This window comes from Juglans microcarpa x Juglans regia, chromosome 1S (genome assembly GCF_004785595.1).
Source record: "Juglans microcarpa x Juglans regia isolate MS1-56 chromosome 1S, Jm3101_v1.0, whole genome shotgun sequence".
Lineage (NCBI taxonomy): Eukaryota > Viridiplantae > Streptophyta > Magnoliopsida > Fagales > Juglandaceae > Juglans > Juglans microcarpa x Juglans regia.
In genome coordinates, this window is record NC_054595.1 from 15,903,990 (window position 1) to 15,925,641 (window position 21,652).

The window sequence follows — 21,652 nt, forward strand, 5'->3', positions numbered from 1 at the left end:
CATTAATATTCATCTATTGAGAAGAGAGAGATTGACAAAGAATCGGGTTTAGGAGAGTGAGCTTTTGCGGAGGAAGAGTTTACTGAGAGTGAGGAGAGAGACGTTTGCTGCGTTTTGCAGAGAAAGAGTTTGCTAAGAGTAACATTGGTGTTGTTGGGTCTATCGTATAACTCTTGAGATTACTGGCGTGTCTCTCTTTGATTAGAGGGTATAAATCTTAATTTTACACCCGTCCTGTTTCAAGACTCTCATTGGAAAACTCCACATTTTCAAAGTTGTTTCAGTTGGCGTTAAGAATCGCAACCCAAGTGTTAAAAAATAAATAAAAATGCTTCCATATAATTGGCTTGTTTGGAAATAAATCTCATCTCAAAATTCTCATCTCATCTCATCTCATTTTCAAACATAATTTCCCAAACTTTCAAAAAAATTAACTTTTTCGAATCCGCAAACAAAAATAATATTATAAAAACTATATTCTAACAATATTTTAACTTTATAATATTTTTTATTCAACTTTTTCTCTCTCATTTCCTAAAACTAAAAAAATACTCAACTCAAACTATCTTATTACTACTATTTATAAACTATCTTACTACTATTTACAAAATTCTCATATCATCTTACTCCCCAAACGAGTTTGACCGCCCATGTGCTTTAGTTTTTGTTAATGGTTAAGAAACTTACTACTAGTAAACATGTATTTTTATTTTACAAAATTATTTAAATATAATTAAAAAATATTTGAAAAAAGAATAGAAATGCACTAGGGGCATGCCCAATAATAAATGCTGGGAAGTTTCCTAGCATTGTCCTTAAACAAATATAATTTATAAAATTATCATTTTTTTTAAAAGAGTGTGTGCTTCTGCATTCTATGACTGTAAATATAATTTCTTGATTTTATTATCAAAGAACATTCAAATACAAAAAATTTTCTACTTCAAAATTTCAACTTTTTATCTAGAAAAATAATATTTGTAGTCGTAGATTGCACAAGTGCATCAGTACTCAAACACAAAAATCAATATAATTTCTACAAATTTTAAAATAAAAATAATATTTAAATAACTTTTTAACATTATGTATTAACTTTCACAAAATACAATAAATTAAAAAAAAATTATTAATTTTTTCTCTCATTTTCTAAATAATAATCTCTAATAAATTTTTAAATATTTTCAAACATTCTTGATATCCGAATATGTGGGATAAAAATGGTTTTTGGAATAATTGTGTGAAATTGTAATTAGGCTGCATTTAGATGTTGGGCTAAGTTGAGTTCTTTATGAATAATAGTAAGTTGAGATGGTGGAGTGAGTTTTGTGGAATCCACTTAAGATGAGTTTAAATGTGTTTGGATGTTAAGATAAATTTATGGGAAGTTAAAAAAGGTTGTGAGTTCCGCGTGTAAAGAAATGTTGAATTGAAAAAGGTTGTGAGTCTCACGTATAAAGAGGTTTTAAGTTGATATAAGTTTAGTAATTTGATAATATGGTGTTTGAATGTTAGACTCAACTTAAAATTAGACTGAACTGAGTAGATCTCAATTGAGTCTATCAACTAAATGGGGCCTAATATTTTTGGGTCAGAGGTTGCTTGGAAAAAAGTTAATTACACTTTGCTCTCTCAAACTTTCACTCAATTCACAATGTGCTTCTAAAACTAATAATTACATCAAAGTGGATCCCCTTACTTTCAATACTTACCAATCCCCATTCTGTCTACCACGTGTTACTCACGTACATAACATTCATTATAAAGATATAATTTTTATCTAATTTATTATCATTGACTATATAAAATATAAAATAATATATAATATCAATTAATAATAACTCATACATGAATAATCATATATAAAATAATTTGATACCTAAGTTGCAAGCAAGTATGAATAATTTTTGTATATAATAAAATTATTTGATATTCATTAATCATATATAAATTAATAAAAAAAATTAAAATTACTAAATTAAAATTAAGTGAATTATTAATATGAATTATGTAACTAACTCATTAAAAAAATATTTTATTATAATTATATTTATGATGTTAATAGTTACTATTTATTAACTTAGACTTTACTCTTTAGTACACATAATTATTAATAATATTATACATTTTATATATGGTTAATGATTTATTATTAATTAATAGTATATATTATTTTATATAGTCAATGATAATAAATTAGATAAAAATTATATTTTAACAGTAAATTTTATGCATATGAGCAGTACGTGGAGGTACTTTCTGTTACATTTGACGCTGCTGGTAGACATAAGTGGGGGATTGATAAGTTTTGAAAGTAAATAAGTCTATTTTGATGTAATTATTAATTTTGAGATATATTATGAATTGAGTGAAAATTTAAGTAGGTAAAGTGTAATTAAACTTTTGAAAAATTTGAGCGACCAAGGTTTGGGTAGTGAGAAGCTTGCTTTTTTTTTTTTTTTTGGTTGGAAGCACAATTCAAGTCTATTATTTAGCCATTAAATTCCAGAAAATTAATATTTATCTTAATAGAAAAAGGAAAAAAAAAACATTTCCACGACAGATCTAAAATACATGAACAGAGTATCTTTGCTGACTTGTTGGGCAAGAAGCTAAAAGAAAATCCGATACATAAAAGCATCAATTTTGTTCTTTTCTTAAGTTTCATTCTCTTCCATCTCTCACTCTCGTTTCTTCAGTTCTCCGATTTGCTAGGGTTTGGGATCCCCTTTTCCAAGATTAAATTCTAATAGGTTCTGCGTCGGCAGTCATGGCAGCGATGATGGTCAGTTCGGCAGGTGGGCTTTTGGCGATGCTGAACGAGACGCACCCGTCGCTCAAGCTACACGCGCTCTCCAACCTCAACAATCTGGTCGACAACTTTTGGCCTGAGATCTCCACCAGCGTTCCTGTCATGTACACTCTCTCTTTCGCTGATCATTTTCTGTAATTTCTCTATTTTTTTCGTAGGGTTTCGGTTCTTGCTGCAGTTGATCCGTTTGTTTTTGTTGAGAAGTTGCGAGAGAGAGAAAAAAAAAACCTATAAATTAATGAACTGTGCTTTCGACATTGTTCTGTTGCAACGTTGTGGAAGAGAATATAAATCAGGGGCTTAAATCTTGGGTTTACATTAATTCCTTTATTCTAATTTCTGGGGAAGAAGGATATTTTTCTTGTTCTTGTTATAAAAGTTTCTTTCCGTAAGGGAAGGAATTGGGTTTCGTATTTTTTGTAGATTTTGGTTGTCTTTTGGGGAAGTGACCGGGGGAAACTCATTTGATGGAAGGGATCTAATGGTTGAAGACCTAAACCTAACAGGAAATTCCTAGTTTTTTCATGCTACATGTGCAGTAACTGATGTGTGGTAATTTATTGACCAATTCATTTAGTTGTTTGGTTATGCTGGAAAGTAACTTCGTCAATTAATAGTTATGCCGATACCCAAGTCTTTTGAGGTTTGATTGGTTCCATATATTAGGCTACCGGTTCCCCCAATGAAAGATTTGCATCAAGTGTTTTCTCTAATTTATCTCTGCGGTTGCATTTTTTATTGCGAGTTCTTATTATTATAGAGCATTTTGAAGAATGGATATTTTTCTCAGATGCAAATTATCGTATTTTTGCTAGTGGAGCTAAGAAGAATAATTAAAAAAGAAATGAAAATTGATTTATTGGTATGCGTAGTCTGACAGCAGGATTCATGAAAATCATCTTCCGCTCTTTAGTATTCCTTTGTTTTAATTCCCTCTGACTTTATTTTGGATTTTTAGACATCATCTTTATATTAAATTACTGATTCAACTTGCATTAAAAATGCTGTATTCACTGCCTGAAAAGTTTAATTGTGAAACTATTAATAATTGACAAAAAGTTGAGACATCTTTGATTTAGGTAATGAGGCAAGTAAATTCTTGGACCATGATCTTGATTATCACACTTATGTGATGGAATATAATCTCCCAGATATACTTTTGTGCAATTGCATTGATAATTTCAACAAGTGATGACTGATTCTTAATTTTCTCTTTTACATTGATTAAAAACTTATGATTTGGTTTTACTTATAAAAAAAAAAAAAACTTATGATTTGGTATTTGGAATATTACTACTTGTGTAGGTTGATGGTTTTTGCTATCATTGATTGATTAATGGGTATGGATTAGGGCATAGGATGAGGCTTTCTTAGGAACTGTAGTACATGTGCAGTAATTGACATGTGGCAATCTTTCCTACAATGTATGCTTTTGGTTATACGGGGGGAACTAACTAACTTTTTCAATTACTATTAATTGAAACAATGATATTGAATACTCCAGTTTGATTTTTATTTTATTTTTGCATCAATCTCAAGAATTTGAGATCATGAGTAGGTTGTGATCTCGCTAACGAGATGTTAAAAATATGAACATATTAATCTATAAAAAAAACATTTGGACTTATAAAAAAAGGAGATGAACATGTAGAGACCACCTTCCATACTGCTGCAATCTGTGGTTGCCATATAATCCTCTTCAATTGGCAAAGAGGTCCACTATTCTTCTGTGATACCCAAGACAACCCAACTTCACTGACAATGTTATTCCATAAGGTATTGGCAATCTCACAATGGAGTAAGAGGCGGTCAACTGATTCCCTGCTCTTCTTGCTCAATCTCTCACTTTCCTAACAAGAAAGTTTCAATAGCTGTTTCTTTTAATAGCTCTCTGTGATCATATCTAAAAGGCATGGATTTCAATATTATAAAGCATCTTGAAGCGTGGATTTTGCACTGGCTGCTAACCTTACTCACAGTCTAATTCTTCTTCTCAGTACACTAACAGACCTAGGAAAGAAGTTACCAAAAATAGAAAGATATAAAGTTGAGATAAGATTTATCAGTACGTGGAGTGTGGCAGCAATAGTTATAAAAATGGGTTCTGCACTGTAATGTGACTTCATCCTAATTCCCCTTGAAATCTTTTTGGCCTTTAATTCTGCATCATTAAAACAAAACGGTGGTCCTAGTATTTAAGTTGCTCACCCCCAATAAATTGCTTCAATGGACAAGAAATCCTTACTTTCGGGGATGATGCAATTTAAATGCTTGGACCATGATTTTATATTTACACCATTTTGATCGATTAATATAATGTGTGGCATTTTTTCAGCAATTACATTGTCCCTGTTTGTTGCATAGATTGTTCAACCACTTTAACAAGTTCATTAACTTTCAATTTGATATTGCTTGGCTTCTGATTTGATGTTAGGCATCTCGTCTCTTATAGCTTAATAAGGGAATGAATTTTTTCTTAATTGACAATTATGATTCATTGTTGCAGAGAAAGTTTGTATGAAGATGAAGAATTTGATCAACATCAGAGACAACTTGCTGCACTGCTTGTGTCAAAGGTAGAATGCTTTTGTTGGTCCCTTTTTTTTTTTTTTTTTTTTCCAATTAACAACTATTTTATTCGGCACCCTCTACATTGATATGATTGCCACCATGACTTCCAATTCTCTAGTTTCTAGACTTGAAAGATTTTTGCTCTTTTTCTTCCCCTTGCTAGTTGGGTGTCTCCTTGCATTTAATGAATACCATTTAACCCTTAGGGGTTGGCTCAAGTGGTAAAGGCCTTGGGCTTGGGGGTATGCTCCCCCAGGTCTAAGGTTCAAATCCCCTTAGGTGCAAACAATCTCTAAGAGCTATTGGATTGGGAGAATTTCCCCTTGAATTGCCAGAGGTGCACTTGTGGAAAACTCCTTGCCGATGGCCTGTGCACCCCTAAGATTAGTCGAGATGCTGTTCTCGGACACCTAGTGCCAATCAAAATATAAATAGCATTACTTGTAACAAAACGTAGGCCCCGTTTGTTTATACAAATCATCTAATCATTACAACTTTCCCAAACTCCCACACAATTTAATAAACAATTTAACTTTTTCAAATCCCAAAACAAAAATAATATTAAAAAATTATGTTCTGACAATATTTTATTCAACTTTCAACTTTTATCTCATCTCATATAATCTCATCTGTGTAACTAAACGAGGCCGTAGTCTTCTAAAATGAGATCCTTTGGTTCTAGATCCATTAGGTTGGAAAAAGGCTACTGGAAATACTTAACTGTTTCAAACTTCAAGTTGCTGTAATTTCTTTCTCGATTTATTAGTAGCTAATCAGAGAATTCTATAACTAGTAATTAGACTAATATAACATATAGGTTTTGGAAGATGTGTCTGATGTTATATGTTGAACATATATATTTCATTTATTCGTTTTACTGCTTGAATATTTAGTTTCTACTTGCTCATTAACATGGAAGTTCCTTTTCTATCAGGTTTTCTATTACTTGAGCGAGCTTAACGATGCACTATCGTATGCCTTGGGAGCCGGTTCTTTATTTGACGTGTCAGAAGATTCTGATTATGTTCATACGCTTCTTGGTACGAGTGACCATGTTAAATTAGAAAATATCAATGTAATTTAATTGTTGATCATAATATTCAATTATCTTCGGAGGTTGAAATAGTATGCTTGTTTGAGAATTTTGAAGTAATTATCTTGCATTTAATTAACCCCTAGGGGTTGGCTCAAGTTGTAAGGGCCTTGGTCTTGGGAGTATGCTCCCCATTGGTCTAAGGTTCGAACCCTTGGGTGCAAACAATTTCTAGGGGTCATGTTCCCTTGATGAAAGGTTGATGCTTTATTACAGTGTGGGAGTGTTTTACGTGGGTCTAGGGTTTAACTTCTGGGATCCCTTTTCATAAAAAAAAAAAATTTACATTTAATTTAATTTTGGTTCTTATCCACAGCTAAAGCTATAGATGAATATGCCAGTTTGAAGACGAAGGCAGCAGAATCAAATGATTCAGCAGCAAAGGTGGACCCTAGGTTGGAGGCAATTGTGGAGAGGATGCTGGATAAGTAAGTAAACCCATACCCATTTCTCCGAATTGAAAGTAACACCTTGGATATTTAAGCTAGTATAAAATTTCTTATTTAGGTGTATTTTTGATGGAAAATACCCGCAAGCTATGGGGATTGCAATTGAATGCCGGCGATTGGATAAACTTGAGGAAGCAATCACAAAGAGTGATAATGTTCAAGGGACTTTATCTTATTGCATTAACGTCTCTCATTCCTTTGTTAATCTTAGAGAATATAGGCGTGAGGTAAGTATTGTTGTTCTAGCTCACTGGATTTTTATAGCTGTTTTTTTAGTACTGGTATTTGACCTCTCTATTCTCAGTCCAAGGCGATGAGTGACAGACATTAATCCTTGTTTGATTGTCCTGACAGGTACTTCGTCTCCTTGTTCAAGTATATCAAAAGCTGCCTTCTCCTGATTATTTGAGTATATGTCAGTGTCTCATGTTCTTGGATGAGCCTGAAGCCGTTGCAAGTATATTGGAAAAGCTTCTTCGTTCTGAAAATAAAGATGAAGCTCTCTTGGCATTTCAAATAGCCTTTGATCTTGTAGAAAATGAACACCAAGCATTTCTCTTAAGTGTGAGAGATCGCCTTTCAATTCCCAAGACTAAACCTTCTGAACCAGTGCAGCCTGGACCCGTTGAACCTGATTCTTCGCAGAATGAGAATTCCACAGCTCCAGAGGATGTTCAAATGAGTGATGGGAGTTCTCCGTCTAATTTGAATGTGCATGAAACCGATCCAAAAGAAGTAATATATGCTGAGAGGCTGACTAAAGTCAAGGGAATTTTGTCAGGAGAGACGTCAATACAGTTGACTCTTCAATTCTTATACAGTCATAACAAGTGAGGCAGTTGCTTTCTGTATTTCATTTACTTAGTTTTCAAAAACCCCTAGGGGTTGGCTCAAGTGGTAAAGGCCTTGGGCTTGGGGGTATGCTCCCCCAGGTCTAAGGTTCAAATCCCCTTGGGTGCAAACAATCTCTAGGGGCCATCAGACTGAGGGATTTCCCCTTGAATTACCCGAGGTGCACTTGTGGGAAACTCCTTGCCAAGGGCCTGTGCACCCCTGGGATTAGTTGGGATGTTGTTCTCAGACATCCGGTGCCAATCAAAAACTTAGTTTTCAAATGCTATTTTGGCCCCTTAGAAACAAATTTTGATTAGGTCCTTACTGAGTTGACTTCAATTTGCAATACAGATCAGATCTTCTCATCCTCAAGACAATAAAGCAGTCAGTAGAGATGAGAAATAGTGTCTGTCATAGTGCAACGATTTATGCTAATGCAGTTATGCATGCTGGAACAACTGTGGATACGTTTCTGAGGGAGAATCTAGTGAGTTAGATTTTGCTTCGTCCTGGATTTTTTATTTTGTGATGCTCTATGTTCTGTTATTTATACTCATCCTTGTGTAACCCTGAAATTCAGGACTGGTTGAGCAGAGCCACAAATTGGGCTAAGTTTAGTGCGACTGCTGGTCTTGGTGTTATTCACAGAGGCCACCTACAACAGGGGAGGTCACTGATGGCACCGTACTTGCCTCAAGGTGGGGCTGGTGGTGGTGGCAGTCCTTACTCAGAAGGTGGAGCTCTCTATGCTTTGGGTCTTATTCATGCAAACCATGGTGAGGGCATCAAACAATTCCTTCGCGAAAGCCTACGCAGTACTAATGTGGAGGTACATAATAATAGTTTCTCTTCTCATAGCCAAGGAATTGTAGTTACCAAAGAAGTTTATATTGGGGTTTTGGGTGCAGGTTATTCAACATGGTGCATGCTTAGGTCTTGGTTTGGCAGCTCTAGGAACTGCTGATGAGGAGATTTATGATGACATTAAAAATGTGCTCTACACTGATGGTGCTGTTGCTGGTGAAGCTGCTGGCATCAGTATGGGTTTACTCATGGTTGGAACTGCAAGTGAGAAGGCAAGTGAGATGCTAGCTTATGCACACGAGACACAACATGAGAAGATCATACGGTAAAGTCTTATTCAGTGATCTGGATGTCGAACTGAGTCTTCTCTGTACATGGTTTTCACTCGTTAATATGGTTATTGGATGTTGCAGGGGTTTAGCATTGGGAACAGCCCTCACGGTCTATGGAAGAGAAGAAGAAGCAGACACCCTAATTGAGCAGATGACTCGTGATCAGGATCCTATATTGCGCTATGGTGGTATGTATGCATTGGCACTGGCCTATAGCGGAACAGCAAACAACAAAGCCATTCGACAGCTGCTACACTTTGCTGTATCAGATGTGAGTGATGATGTCAGGAGGACTGCTGTTCTTGCACTTGGATTTGTCCTGTACTCTGAGCCAGAGCAGGTTGGTTCCTTCTTCTTTCTTCCTTGCTATTTTGCCTGTTTGCTTTTTTTTTTTTTTTTTCCCCTTTTTGTTTTTGCTTTGTCACTTTCAATGCAACGTGATGCAAGTCTTATGCTCCTCTTCTTCGAATAGCTCTTCTGCCTTTGTTTTTTCTTTTTAGCTTTTCTTTTGTGCTACTTTTTTGTTTTTAAATTCTTACATTTTTTGTGGGTTATCTGCAGACTCCTCGAATTGTCTCCCTACTGTCTGAATCTTACAACCCTCACGTTCGATATGGTGCAGCCCTTGCAGTGGGCATTTCTTGTGCTGGAACTGGCCTGAGTGAGGCTATATCTTTGCTAGAGCCTTTGACGTCAGATGTCGTTGATTTTGTTCGTCAAGGTGCCCTCATTGCAATGGCCATGGTTATGGTCCAGATTAGTGAAGCCAGTGATTCTCGTGTTGGAACTTTCAGGTATTGTGTTATTATTTTTTATGTTTTTCATAAACATTTATTTTCTTATTATGTCTCTGATATCTCCTTAATTCTAGGCGGCAATTGGAGAAAATAATTCTTGATAAGCATGAAGATACCATGAGCAAGATGGGTGCAATCTTGGCCTCTGGAATTCTTGATGCAGGTGGAAGGAATGTAACCATAAGGTTGCTTTCCAAGACAAAACATGACAAAGTCACTGCGGTTGTTGGTCTAGCTGTTTTCAGCCAGTTTTGGTATTGGTATCCCCTTATTTATTTCATAAGCTTGTCGTTCTCACCCACTGCTTTCATTGGACTGAATTATGACTTGAAAGTTCCAAAGTTTGAGTTCTTATCACATGCAAAACCATCACTTTTTGAATATCCCAAACCAACAACTGCGCCCACGACTACCTCTGCGGTAAAACTGCCCACTGCGGTTCTGTCAACCTCAGCAAAGGCCAAAGCAAGGGCAAAGAAAGAAGCCGATCAGAAGGCTAATGCTGAGAAGGCTTCTGGGGCAGAGCCTTCATCTCTTGGTCAAAGTAGTGGGAAAGGAAAATTATCTAGCGAGAAGGATGGGGACTCAATGCAGGTAATCATCACTCTCTACTTCATTGCTACTTCTTACCTGCAGTTGTTCAATGAATTCAAAGGTGTGAAGATAGAATTGAAAACTTCTCTTGGACCTTTTTCATGCATAATATGTGCTTTTGTGACCAAAAAACAATGATGTGTGCTTTTGTGATATGTATTGGTGGTTGAAGCTGTTTCATTGTTAATACCAAGTTGGTCAATATGCAGAGGGTCGCTATGGTTGGAGTTGTTTTATTTTGGGTCCAGTAATTGTATATATAGGTTCTCAAGGAAAAGAGACCGAGTGACCGTAGGGAGAAAAAGAAGCAAATGATAGAGGGACAGTTTGTTAGTTTTTGGCATCACATAATTATCATCTTCGACATTTGATTTGGCAGGTTGATGGCCCACCAGAGAAGAAATCGGAGCCGGAGTCGTCTTATGAGATTCTGACCAACCCTGCTAGAGTAGTTCCTGCACAGGAAAATTTCATTAAATTTCTAGAAGAAAGCAGATATGTGCCAGTGAAATTGGCACCTTCTGGCTTTGTTCTTCTTAGAGACTTGCATCCTACTGAACCTGAGGTACTTAGCCTTACAGACACGCCGGCAACTGCAGCATCACCTGCTGGTGGAGCAGCAACAGGACAGCAAGTTTCTGCATCAGCCATGGCAGTTGACGAGGAACCTCAGCCACCTCAGGCTTTCGAGTATGCCGCATGATTTTGGCTTTGATCCACTTTGTTCATTCGGTGTTGAGTTTATTTAGTGGTCGTTGAGAAACTATGATGCTCTTTAATCGAAGAAAAATTGTGCCAGTAATTGGTCAGGTGACATGTATTGTTCTGGCCACGCCGGAGTTATTCGGAAGAAAGAGCGACATGAAGTAGAAGTTTTTTAATATGCCTTTTTCTTTTGATTTTTGATTTTATTTTATTTTTGTAACTAACGTCCTATGTTTACAATTTGAACCATCTGTATTATTATTGGTTAATTAAGTTTTAGAATTTTGGGAGTTTATTTTAGTTCAAAGATTCGAAATACTGGCTTAGGCATGAAAGGATAACAGCTTATCGTTTGCTTTGATATCCAACTTCCTTTTGGGTCCGTAGAATTTCTAATGATCAGTTTGTCTATATTATCATGAGAAATGATATTTGAAGTGTCGGGTTGTGCACTCTTTTTTTAAAAAGTGAATAAATTGGACTCATGAAAAAATTATCTTTTACTAGTAAATTTTACTTGCATATAGTATTATTTTATTATTAAATAAAAGATTCAGAATGCAATAGGGATGCTGTATTTGTCAGGATTGGATTTCATATTCCAATGAAACGGGCTCCTATAGAATCCTTGGTGTGGGTTGAGCGATTTGAATTTAAGACATAATTTTATCGATAGCTGTCCACGGTGATTTGAAAAATATAAATGAAAAAAACTACTACATATTTTGTTCTCATAAGAAGTCCCGAAGGTAATGAAATTACCATAAGATAATAAGATATGCCAAACATAATGCAAATTATAATGAGTACCACATATTTTCCATCACATACTGCTAGCTGTAAAGCATGTAAAGATTCCCCCAATATTTCAAATTATTAAAAAAAAAAAAAAAAAAAAAAAGGATTAAAGCCCCCACTATCCCACTTCCAAACTTCAAATCTAAAGCCCCCACTAGCAAATAGAATATATTATCTCCAAAAGACACAAAGGATGCAAATGGAAGCCCAACTTCGGGATGTGCATGTTTTCTTTTTTTTAATCTCCATTTAAGTTATGTTTAAAAAAAAATTAAAATTACAATAATATCTTTTTTGACATGATATTTTTATTTTTTTTATTTTTATTTATCGATGAGACTGTACACACAATCGCACGCTCAAACTACAAATACAATCTCTCTTTTTCATATGTTTTAGATGTTGAAAAAGTAGTACCATTTAATAGTCGCCATTAAGACCAGAATGTATAGCCTAGGGCCACCAGAATGGCAGCGCCTGTGAGACTGTTGATGTGCAACTTGTTTTACAATGATATGAATGTTTTTGTTGTGACTTTCTTTTCTTGAGATGCTCAAAATCCAAACAAACAGCTTCTGTTTTCAGTTTTTACAACTGCTTAAAAGGTTCTGCACAATTCTCCACATAAAAGGACTCATCAAAGGATAAAGGATAATTACTTAAGAGAATAGAGATGGATATGTTTACATATGAAATCTACTTATTTAATATGGGTTCACATTGCTCACGAGCAAAATTAAATTAAATATGGTATAATTCACATATTGTATTATTCTCTCTCTTTGACTATGAAAGTAAAACTTTTCTTCTTATTTTTTTAAGTCATTATTCTCGTATCATCTCTTGATGTGATATCAAATGATTAGTAGATAAGTGAAATATAATAAATATATTTTCAATGCCACATTATAATATGGTGAGAAGTTAATAAATAAAGAAAATGAAGAGTTGCATTACTTTTATAAGTTAATATAAGTTATTTTTTTTTTATTTTTTATTTATATACAAGGGGTTAAAGAGTGTCAAGCCCAGGTTTTCTATTTGGAGAATCGAGTCATATTTCATCAGGTTATCAGGCTCTTGACACTTTTATAATAAGTTATTCTTGAGAAAAGAAAAGATCACAAGGAATGCCAATCCCTCATCTAGGGGTGTAAATCGGTCCGGTCAGTTCGACCTAATTATTTTATTATTTTACTATAATTATATTTATGATGTTGATAGTTACTACTTACTAACTTAGACTTTACTCTTTAGTATGCATAATTATTAATAATGTTATACATTTTATATATGGTTAATGAATATAAAATAATTTCATTGTACATAGATTATTCATGTTTGCTTGCAATTTAGGTATTTAAAAGAAAAATACCTAATTATTTTAATTAAGTACAAATAATAGAGTATGTATGAATATATGATGTATTAACTATTTGCATATAATGACAAATTATGACATGATTTATGATTTATTATTAATTGATAGTATAATGGATAGTATATATTATTTTATATTTTATATAGTCAATGATAATAAATTAGATAAAAATTATATTATCAACTTATATAATTACTATATAAAAATAATATATTAAATTATTAAAATTTAAAAAATATATATATATATATATATACACACATACATATATATAGGGATTTTGCCAGTTCTGACCGAATTATTTACAGCCATACCCTCATCTAACCTCCCATAACGGTAAGCCTGCAGAACCATTTACGTAAAGGTGTCAAGGTGTCTCTCTCTTCTTGCACCAAAAACCCCACCAATACAATGTTAACATGACAAAAGAAAATTAATGGATGGGCCAGTAATTTGCCTGAGAGAATATAAGGTTACCCACAATTGGGGAGAAAATTAGGAGCTTCATGGTTTTCACAAGTAAAAGTAAGTAAAAAAAAAAGTAAGTCAAAAAATAATAATGTCTAAAAATTTTTACATCACACACCATTCACGTGGCATAATTTAATTTATAAAAAAAATTTAAAATTTAAATCTTACAAATTAAATTATGTCACGTAAATAACATATAATATAAATTATAAAGATTTTCAAATAGTATTACAGTTCAGTCAACCATTTGGTGTTTTGTTAGGTTGCGATTGGATATTGAGCTGAGCTCAGTTCAATAGTGAGTTGAGTAATGGAGTGAGTTATGTGGAGTCATTTAAACTGAGTTTAAAGTATGTTTGAATGTTAAGATGAATTTAATACTTTTTATGAGAAGTTGAAAAAGATTATGAATTCCATGTACAAAGAAGTTTTAAGTTGAGATAAATTTAGTAATTTGAAAGTTGAGTGTTTAAATGTTAGATTCAATTTAAAATCAAACTGAACTTAACTAAACCCAACTATATCTTACATCCAAACGCAGTGTAAAGTCCACCATTTGGGAAATGCGGATCTTAAAAACTAAGGTTTCGTTTGTTTTCAGAAAACATCTCATCTTACTTTATCATTATAACTTTTCTAAATCTCTACACAAAATAAAATAAACAATTCAACTTTTTCAAATCTTAAAATAAAAATAATATTAAAAAATATATTCTAATAATATTTTATTCAACTTTTTAACTTTAATCTCTTCTCATTTCTAAAAACAAACAAGCCCTAAAAAAGCATTCATTGGGAATTGAGGATTCCTCAGTTTCATCCAATAAAATGGAAACAACTCCCACCACACCTCTACAACCACCAACCATTGGTTTTTCTCCAATCACGCTGGTTTCCAACAACATTACCCCATGCATGCTTTACGTACGAAGAGGAATCAATTATTTTTATGTTTTATTTTTCTTTTTTCAAAAAAATTAAAAAAATATTTTTTCATTATTATATTAATTGCTGTTAAAATGATTGTATAAAGAGTAAGGAAAGTCTCACAATGAGGCTTTGAGGAAAAATCTACAAAAATAATAATAATTATTATTATATTTATACAATCACTTAATAAAAAATTGGGAATAATCAAAGCTTCATTGGAAATTTCCGTGAATATACATTCATTCGAGCCAAACTGACACTCCTCAGGTATAATTCCTTAAACAAGGAAGAAGACATTATTGCTTTTGCAGTCTTTTTACCAGGCACAGGCACAGGCACAGGCACAGGGGCAATGACTTCATTATCAAACCTGTACAAATTTGCAGAAAAAATTGGATATGTGCATTGAATCAATGATAAAAAGACACCAACGAGAGACCAGTGGGGCAGGATCACCAAAATCTGATGAAAGATGTAATCAGAAGGGCCAAAGTTTCTCAGACTCGGAGGAAAAAAACAAAACATAAGACAAAAAGCAAAATATGCAGAGGGGGGGTGAAACGCGTCATCTTTATTCCATAAAGCTTTTCAAAGTTCCATCAGTACAAGTATTAACAAAGGGGAAGGAAATACAGTACGAAAATAATAAAAAAATAAAAAAGAAGAAGAAAATCTCAGTAAATTTCTGTACCAAATGGCAAATAGACTTGACCTAGTTGGCTGAACCCTAACCTCACACACCACAAATACAACCAACCAACCCTCTTTCCCTTTTCCCCTCAGATGATCTGTTGGATATTTGCTGTGTTAACTCTCACTAGACATAACCTCTGTTATGTTAAGGACCATTAGTCTAACAGTCCTACTTCTTTCTTTACAAGTGAATTAAGAGTGATGGAAGATGGAAATAAGAACATCACAATTCCGAGTAAAACTCTAATTCCTGCTACCTCAAAAATCCTAAAAGCTCAAGATCAACAGAGAATATGCAGGAAAAGAAGTCCTGATGGAACGTTAATGTAATCTACAGGTCTAATTTCACCCATTCATATCTCCCTGGAAGCGGCTTATCGTTGACAGGATCAAAGTTGTACCTGCAGGTAAACCCGAATCGACAAACATTATATCAGCTAATGGGATGTAACTAAATCTTGCTACTGGAATTTTGAAGTCTAGAGCAATCTGAATCAATTAAAACCAGGGAAGTGTTTGTGTCATACTTCTCGATGAATTGTCTTCGCTGCTCTTCCACAGAAGCAGCAAAAAAATCGTCCATTTCTTGCGTTGTTGGGATGTGCCTCACAGTTATGTTCTGGGTTCTGCCGTTAGTCTTAGTTGGGCCGGAAGGCCTGGTGGTAGAACAAGGAGTTCTTATGGTGTCTGGATCCCTAATCAAACTGCAGGGAGTGGATTCCCGAGTACTCCTGTCACCGAGATTAATTTTTATGAAAAATGATAGTTACAGTCATGAGTGTGCAAGCATCTGTAATTATTTTAAAAAAAATAAATAAACGTGAGACCCGTATGAAAAAAATTAATTTTTTAATAATAGACTCAATTTTTTTCAAAGCGACTGCAGGACGTTTGAACACTTCACGACGTTACTATCAGACCATAGATCAGACCCAAAGAAATAAACTTTTGTATATTCCACTTCGAATAATGCAATGGGATCAATATCATGGGAAAATCAAAATGGAGAAACAACATATAGGACAGACTTCATTTTATAGCCCGTGTGTCGGTACCATCCAAGTTCTAGAAACTAGTAAAAGCATTATCATAAAGCACAATACAACCTCAAAGCAATCAAATTAGAACAAACAAACAAACAGCATTTTCTCCACCGACCGAAAATATATAATACAAAGAAAGGTAGCTGAGTAATAATAGTAGAGAACAGATGGTGCTACGTTCAAGATTCAGAACATATCTTCTTTTATTTTCTTTTCTTCGCAAGGTTCAGAACATATCACTATAAAGTGTTTTTTTTTTGGGGAAGTCTAGCCATTAAAACACTTACCAAAGTTTTTGCTTTTTATATACATTAGACTCATTACAAAATTTACATCTCCCTTTTTATATACACAAGTCGGAAAATACCTCAAGAAATGGACTTCTAGCTCTTGAGTAATTTTTTCGAGTCAGTAGGCTTCAAGCAAATGTGATTTTTAAAATTAAAAAAAGAAGAAAATACAGATTTTTTTATTTTATTTTATTTTAAATTTTAAAAGAAGAAGAAGTTCGGCCGTGAACTCTGAAACATTAAACTAAACATCAATAGGGTCCACCGAGAAATTTATCGAAAACTCTGAAAATATGGAAGCTGAGACGGAAGTTGTTCATATTTCCTTTTAAGGAATGAATGAAGGTAACACGAAAATTAAAATCTTGCATTTTTCTTGTTAACTGATTTTCCCCCCAAAATCAAAATTTCCTTCTCTTCAAACCAAATGCTCAAACCCCAAAAGAAGGAAAAGTTCACTACAGCAGATTAAAATTCCCCGGTCTCCCAACGAAAACACTGAAGCCTTTGTTCATACTATGATTCTAATGCTCAATTCGAATTCCACTCAAAGTACGTGAATTTGAGCCCAAAAAAAAAAAAAAAAAAAAAAGTATTCGACACTAACTTTAAGAAAGAAAAGGAAAAATATTAAAAAAAAAAAAAAAAAGAAGAAAGAAAGAAAGAAAGAAAACCCCCCGATGAATTCAAATCGAAATTTTCTTTATTTTCCCTCCCTTTCCCAGCAACCAAACAGAGGCTAAAGAAAGCAAAAGCCCCAATGGAGAGGTTTGAGGTTAAAGAAACAATAGAAATGAAACCCGAAAAAGAAAGAAAACCCACCTCTCTCTACCTTCGAACTCCAAAACATTCTCCCCAAACGAAGCTTCCTCAAGTCCCAAGTCACCATTGTTGTTCTTGCTACTCTTTTTCTTCTTTCCTTGAAGGCCTTCTTCTTTAGCACCACCCACAACCTTCTTCGCCTCCTCCTCTTCCAAGGGCCCAGGGGAGACTGGCCCATCGGAGGCAGAGGCCGCTCTAAGCCTCGACCCCGACCTAGGGTTTGATTTGGGGATAGAATTATCCATATCCGGGATTTTATTTTGCTGCTGCGCGCAGCTTTCTATATAGTTGGGTCCCTGTTTGTGGCGCTTGGGTACAGAGCCGTGGCCAGAAAGAACGATTGGAGGCTTCTGGAGACGGCGGCTCCGGAGCTGGAGGTAGGAGACGGAGCCGGTATCGGTAGTGGGAGAAGGAGTGGCAGGGGACTCCAGGAGGGCTAGGGTTCTGGCGCGTGTGCGGACCCCGAGGGAGGACTGGGAGACCTCCATGACGGCAACCTCGCCTGTAGTTTTGGCCTTGCGAATATACTTCCCCATGATTCTGATATGCTCCCTCTTCTGTATGCTTCAAAAGCCAATAATCCGAGATAAGCCAAAAACTTTGAATTCAATTCTCATGAGAGAGAGAGAGAGAGAGAGAGAGAGAGGGGCATTTGTAATATCGTAGTACCTCTGGCTTCGTATATATAAACGCCAATAGGGTTGTGGAGGAAGTCAGTCTGTCTGGGCCACTGTACTTCGAATTTTCTCATTTTCTTTTCTTTTCTATTTTGTTTTTCTTTCCACTTTGATTTCTTCCTCTCTCTAGTAGTAGTGCTTCCTACTTTTTGTTTTTGTTTTTTGTTTTTTTGTTTTAATTTTTAATTAATTTAATTTTTTTAACTGTGAATATCCGGACTAACTTGCACGCACCTCGACTAATCTCATAGGACCCTAAAATTAACAACTAGGTAAACCTCCAGTAACCTTAAAGGAACTCGAATTAGTGACTATTGAGGTATAAACCCAAGACTGAACCAGTTGAACTACCCTTCAAGATTTAGTACTTCACACTTGTTTCGATTTATCCTTACCATCTATTTCTTTTATTTTTTCTGTTATTTTATTTTATTTTGTAGTACAAAAATTTTGCTCACAAATTAATACTTTTAGCTATACTTTATAATTGTCAAAGGCCTATCACCTAATTGGTATAATTTTCAACCTCCAAAATACAAATATGAAATTTGAAACCCCCCTCCCATAACTATATATAAAAAAAAGAGCTATACTTTATAATAACAAGAATTTCACATTAGACTGTATCAGCTTGTAAGTTTCTCCATTTTAAAATTTTGCATTTCTCATTTTTTAATGTTAAATACAACTTATCTTGTTTACCTTTTTTTTTCTTTCAATAAAACTCAAGAAAATAATATCTTTTTCTTTGTTTGATAATCTGAGATTGGTATGGTTTTGATAATGTACCCAATTTGGTTTTGGGTATTGATAATGCTCTTATCTTGTTTGTCCTAGATAAGGATTTATACAACCTACCATTACTATATATTCCCACTATTACCCTTATCAATCACTCACAATTTTGGTAAATTCTTGATTTTAATTAATTGAAGATGCTTCTTGGATTAAAATCAAATGAATGATGCACCAAATAATTTCTCAGCTCTTCCTAAGTCTGTCCTTTGACCACTAGGCTGCCAAACCAATTCAATTGGCTTAGGAACTTGTAAAGAAGGAAGAAGGAAAGTCTCGTGATTCTCTCCCATGCTTTAAATTGGTACAAAGACCATATACTACTTTCAAGCTTTGACTCCTACAATAAATAAATAATCTCTTACAGATTTAATTTATAAGAAAACTTTAGTTCTCTTTTTATTTGTTTTTACAGATAAAATAAGATAAATTGAGATAAAAATTAAAAATTGAACAAAATATGATTATAAAATATTTTCTAACATTATTTTTATTTTAATATTTAAAAAAGTTGAATTGTTTATTTTATTTTATGTAAAAATTTGAAAAAATTTTAATGATTAAATTAAATTAGATGAGAATATTTGTAAAAACAAATGAGGCCTAATCTTATAATGTTAAGATGTGCATACTAAACCAATGAAGTATGATGGTAAGCCATGTACGACTCTGTCCCTTGTTACTATATGAGTAATGATACTCACATAACACATTTTATAACATATTTCACAACATATATTATACAAAAAAAGTATTTTGGTAAAATGATGTTAGTTTTATAAGTTAATTTACAAAAATAACTTTTATTTTAAAATATTATTATGTAAAATATTGTGAAAAGTTATCTGCGTTTATCATTTTTGGTTACTATAAAGAGGGGCTTTGCAAAAATACCTGCACTTACATAAAGGCTAGAGCTCATGTTTTGGATGTGTTTAGTGTACTTGACTTGGAAGGTGGTGGCTAACAAACCATCGGCATCTTCATTTGCCTTTTATGACTTCAATATGTCTTATCTTTGCACACACAAATACCTTTGGAGAATTTCAAAATAATTTTTTAAATTTTTAATGAATATTTAATGTTATACTCACATAAATAAATAATAATAAATTATAATGGGAGCCAAACGCTATGTGCATTCTCTTTGAAGTACTCCATCCTTGAAATTTGCAAAGAATCTAAGACCTCAATTCAATTGTATCTATGAAGACAATTTGAAAAATCACCTAGAGTTGTGCACATTTGGATAGGATCTAAGAGACCTCTTTTGCCAAGGCTTCATCCTCTCATTTGTCTATTTTCAAAGAGCATAAACTTATTACCGTCCATGAATTTTTTTGCGATCAATGTCAGTAATAGGGGTGTAATCAATTCGGTCTGGTTTAGTTTTGGACAAAATTTAGAATTGAATCGGTATGCATCGATTTTGTATTTTCAAAACCAATTACGCACCGGTTATTCTCCTAAACCGGTACCTCCGATTTTACCAGTTCTAGTTTGATTCGATTCGATTTTTTGGTTTTAATAGTATTAGTATTAGGGCATAAAATGTAATTAATATACTAATATATATTAGTATTACTAATATATTATGTATTTATTAAAATGAATATGTTTAGAATTTATTAGGCCATAAAATGTTATTAATATATATATATTTTTTATATTTAAAACATATGATCAAATAAACTTTCATATTTAAGATTAAAATTTTATGTTATAAATTGTAATAGCATTATCTTATATATAATTATAATTTATAGTATTATATATATAAATCTTATATAATATAAAAAATATTATATATAATAGTAAAAAATTAATTTAAAATATATAATATAGTGAACCAATCCAGTTTGGTCTGGTCTTAAAAAGTATAGAATCAGAACTGGATTGGTATTGGCCTGTTTTGAAATTACAGAAACCGGTTCCAAGCCAGACCGGTCCAAAATCAGACCGATTCCACCGGTTCGGGCCAGTTTGATCCAATTTTTCGATTAAATTTTACACCACCACTGAGTCATTAGTAGTGCTTTCAAACCGCACCAATAGAATAGCAACTTGGTGAAAAAACCATCGACCACGTATGATGAAGATTGAGGTCATGCTGCATGTTGTATTTCTGTATATAAAAGAGGAGTGCAACAATCATAAAAGAATTATATAAAAGTAATCTCATAAATTAAAATGATTTTATGTAATATGTCCAATACGCTTTATAATAAAAATAATTTTATAATTTGACAATCTAAATCATGTCATATCAATTTATAAGATTGTTTTTGTATAATTTTTTTACGGTCAGAATATTTCTCCACATAAAAACTTGGTTAGAGCCAAATTGTTGGAAAAAGAGCATTTTTTTTTTTTTTATTAGTGTAAGATCCAACTAATGCTTGTCACGGAATGAGTACTGCCAAACTCTCAGACGACCAGGATGCACTCAACTTATCAAAATAAAGATAAAACTCAAGTCAAGTGATAAGAGTACTAGTCCAACACATGTAGTCAATACCTAGTTACAGTCTTCAAGTGTCATCCTTAGGTCTCATATCTCTTTTAGACTCTAATATATATATATATATATATATATATATATATATATAAATGCTTTGTACCTCAATGTTTATAAATAATCAAAGGCTTCACCATTTACTCTCTACATTGGTATCAAGACCAGGTTAGACAAACGTCCCTCTCTAGTCTCTAATCATGCATGGTTGACCCCTCCATCGTCCTCTGAAATGTCCCCCAACTCTCC

At 33.6% G+C, this 21,652-nt stretch overlaps 2 protein-coding genes across 3 annotated transcripts; one reads left to right on the forward strand and one right to left on the reverse strand.

Moving 5' to 3' along the window:
• Nucleotides 1-2,569: 2,569 nt before the first annotated feature.
• Nucleotides 2,570-11,283, forward strand: LOC121246096 (26S proteasome non-ATPase regulatory subunit 1 homolog A). The gene is made up of 13 exons (XM_041144095.1): nucleotides 2,570-2,913; nucleotides 5,316-5,385; nucleotides 6,315-6,420; nucleotides 6,790-6,901; nucleotides 6,981-7,149; nucleotides 7,277-7,752; nucleotides 8,108-8,243; nucleotides 8,337-8,585; nucleotides 8,665-8,885; nucleotides 8,974-9,232; nucleotides 9,454-9,686; nucleotides 9,764-10,283; nucleotides 10,663-11,283. The coding sequence occupies exons 1-13, from the start codon at nucleotides 2,768-2,770 to the stop codon at nucleotides 10,984-10,986; spliced, it is 3,021 nt and encodes a 1,006-aa protein (XP_041000029.1). The 5' UTR covers nucleotides 2,570-2,767; the 3' UTR covers nucleotides 10,987-11,283.
• Nucleotides 11,284-15,099: 3,816 nt separating this feature from the next.
• On the reverse strand, nucleotides 15,100-18,170 carry LOC121246124 (cyclin-dependent kinase inhibitor 5-like). 2 transcript variants are annotated; one of them, XM_041144136.1, is made up of 3 exons: nucleotides 17,417-18,164; nucleotides 15,789-15,992; nucleotides 15,100-15,662 (listed from the first exon to the last, which is right to left on the reverse strand). In XM_041144136.1, the coding sequence occupies exons 1-3, from the start codon at nucleotides 17,950-17,952 to the stop codon at nucleotides 15,593-15,595; spliced, it is 810 nt and encodes a 269-aa protein (XP_041000070.1). In that variant the 5' UTR covers nucleotides 17,953-18,164; the 3' UTR covers nucleotides 15,100-15,592. The 2 variants fall into 2 exon arrangements, with proteins under 2 accessions (XP_041000070.1, XP_041000071.1); XM_041144137.1 differs by lacking the exon at nucleotides 15,100-15,662 and adding an exon at nucleotides 15,711-15,725 and having other exon boundaries at nucleotides 15,767-15,992; nucleotides 17,417-18,170.
• Nucleotides 18,171-21,652: the final 3,482 nt, after the last annotated feature.

What these genes read in the sequence shown, in the direction of transcription:
- LOC121246124 (XM_041144136.1), bottom strand. Translation starts at nt 17,952, where the DNA reads ATGGGGAAGTATATTCGCAAGGCCAAAACTACAGGCGAGGTTGCCGTC. An exon ending in GAGTTCGAAGGTAGAGAGAG is followed by an intron (nt 15,993 to 17,416) that starts GTGGGTTTTCTT and finishes TCTCGGTGACAG; the next exon opens with GAGTACTCGGGAATCCACTC. An exon ending in CGAAGACAATTCATCGAGAA is followed by an intron (nt 15,663 to 15,788) that starts GTATGACACAAA and finishes GTTTACCTGCAG; the next exon opens with GTACAACTTTGATCCTGTCA.
- LOC121246096 (XM_041144095.1), top strand. Translation starts at nt 2,768, where the DNA reads ATGGCAGCGATGATGGTCAGTTCGGCAGGTGGGCTTTTGGCGATGCTG. An exon ending in TCCACCAGCGTTCCTGTCAT is followed by an intron (nt 2,914 to 5,315) that starts GTACACTCTCTC and finishes TCATTGTTGCAG; the next exon opens with AGAAAGTTTGTATGAAGATG. An exon ending in GTGGAGAGGATGCTGGATAA is followed by an intron (nt 6,902 to 6,980) that starts GTAAGTAAACCC and finishes TTTCTTATTTAG; the next exon opens with GTGTATTTTTGATGGAAAAT.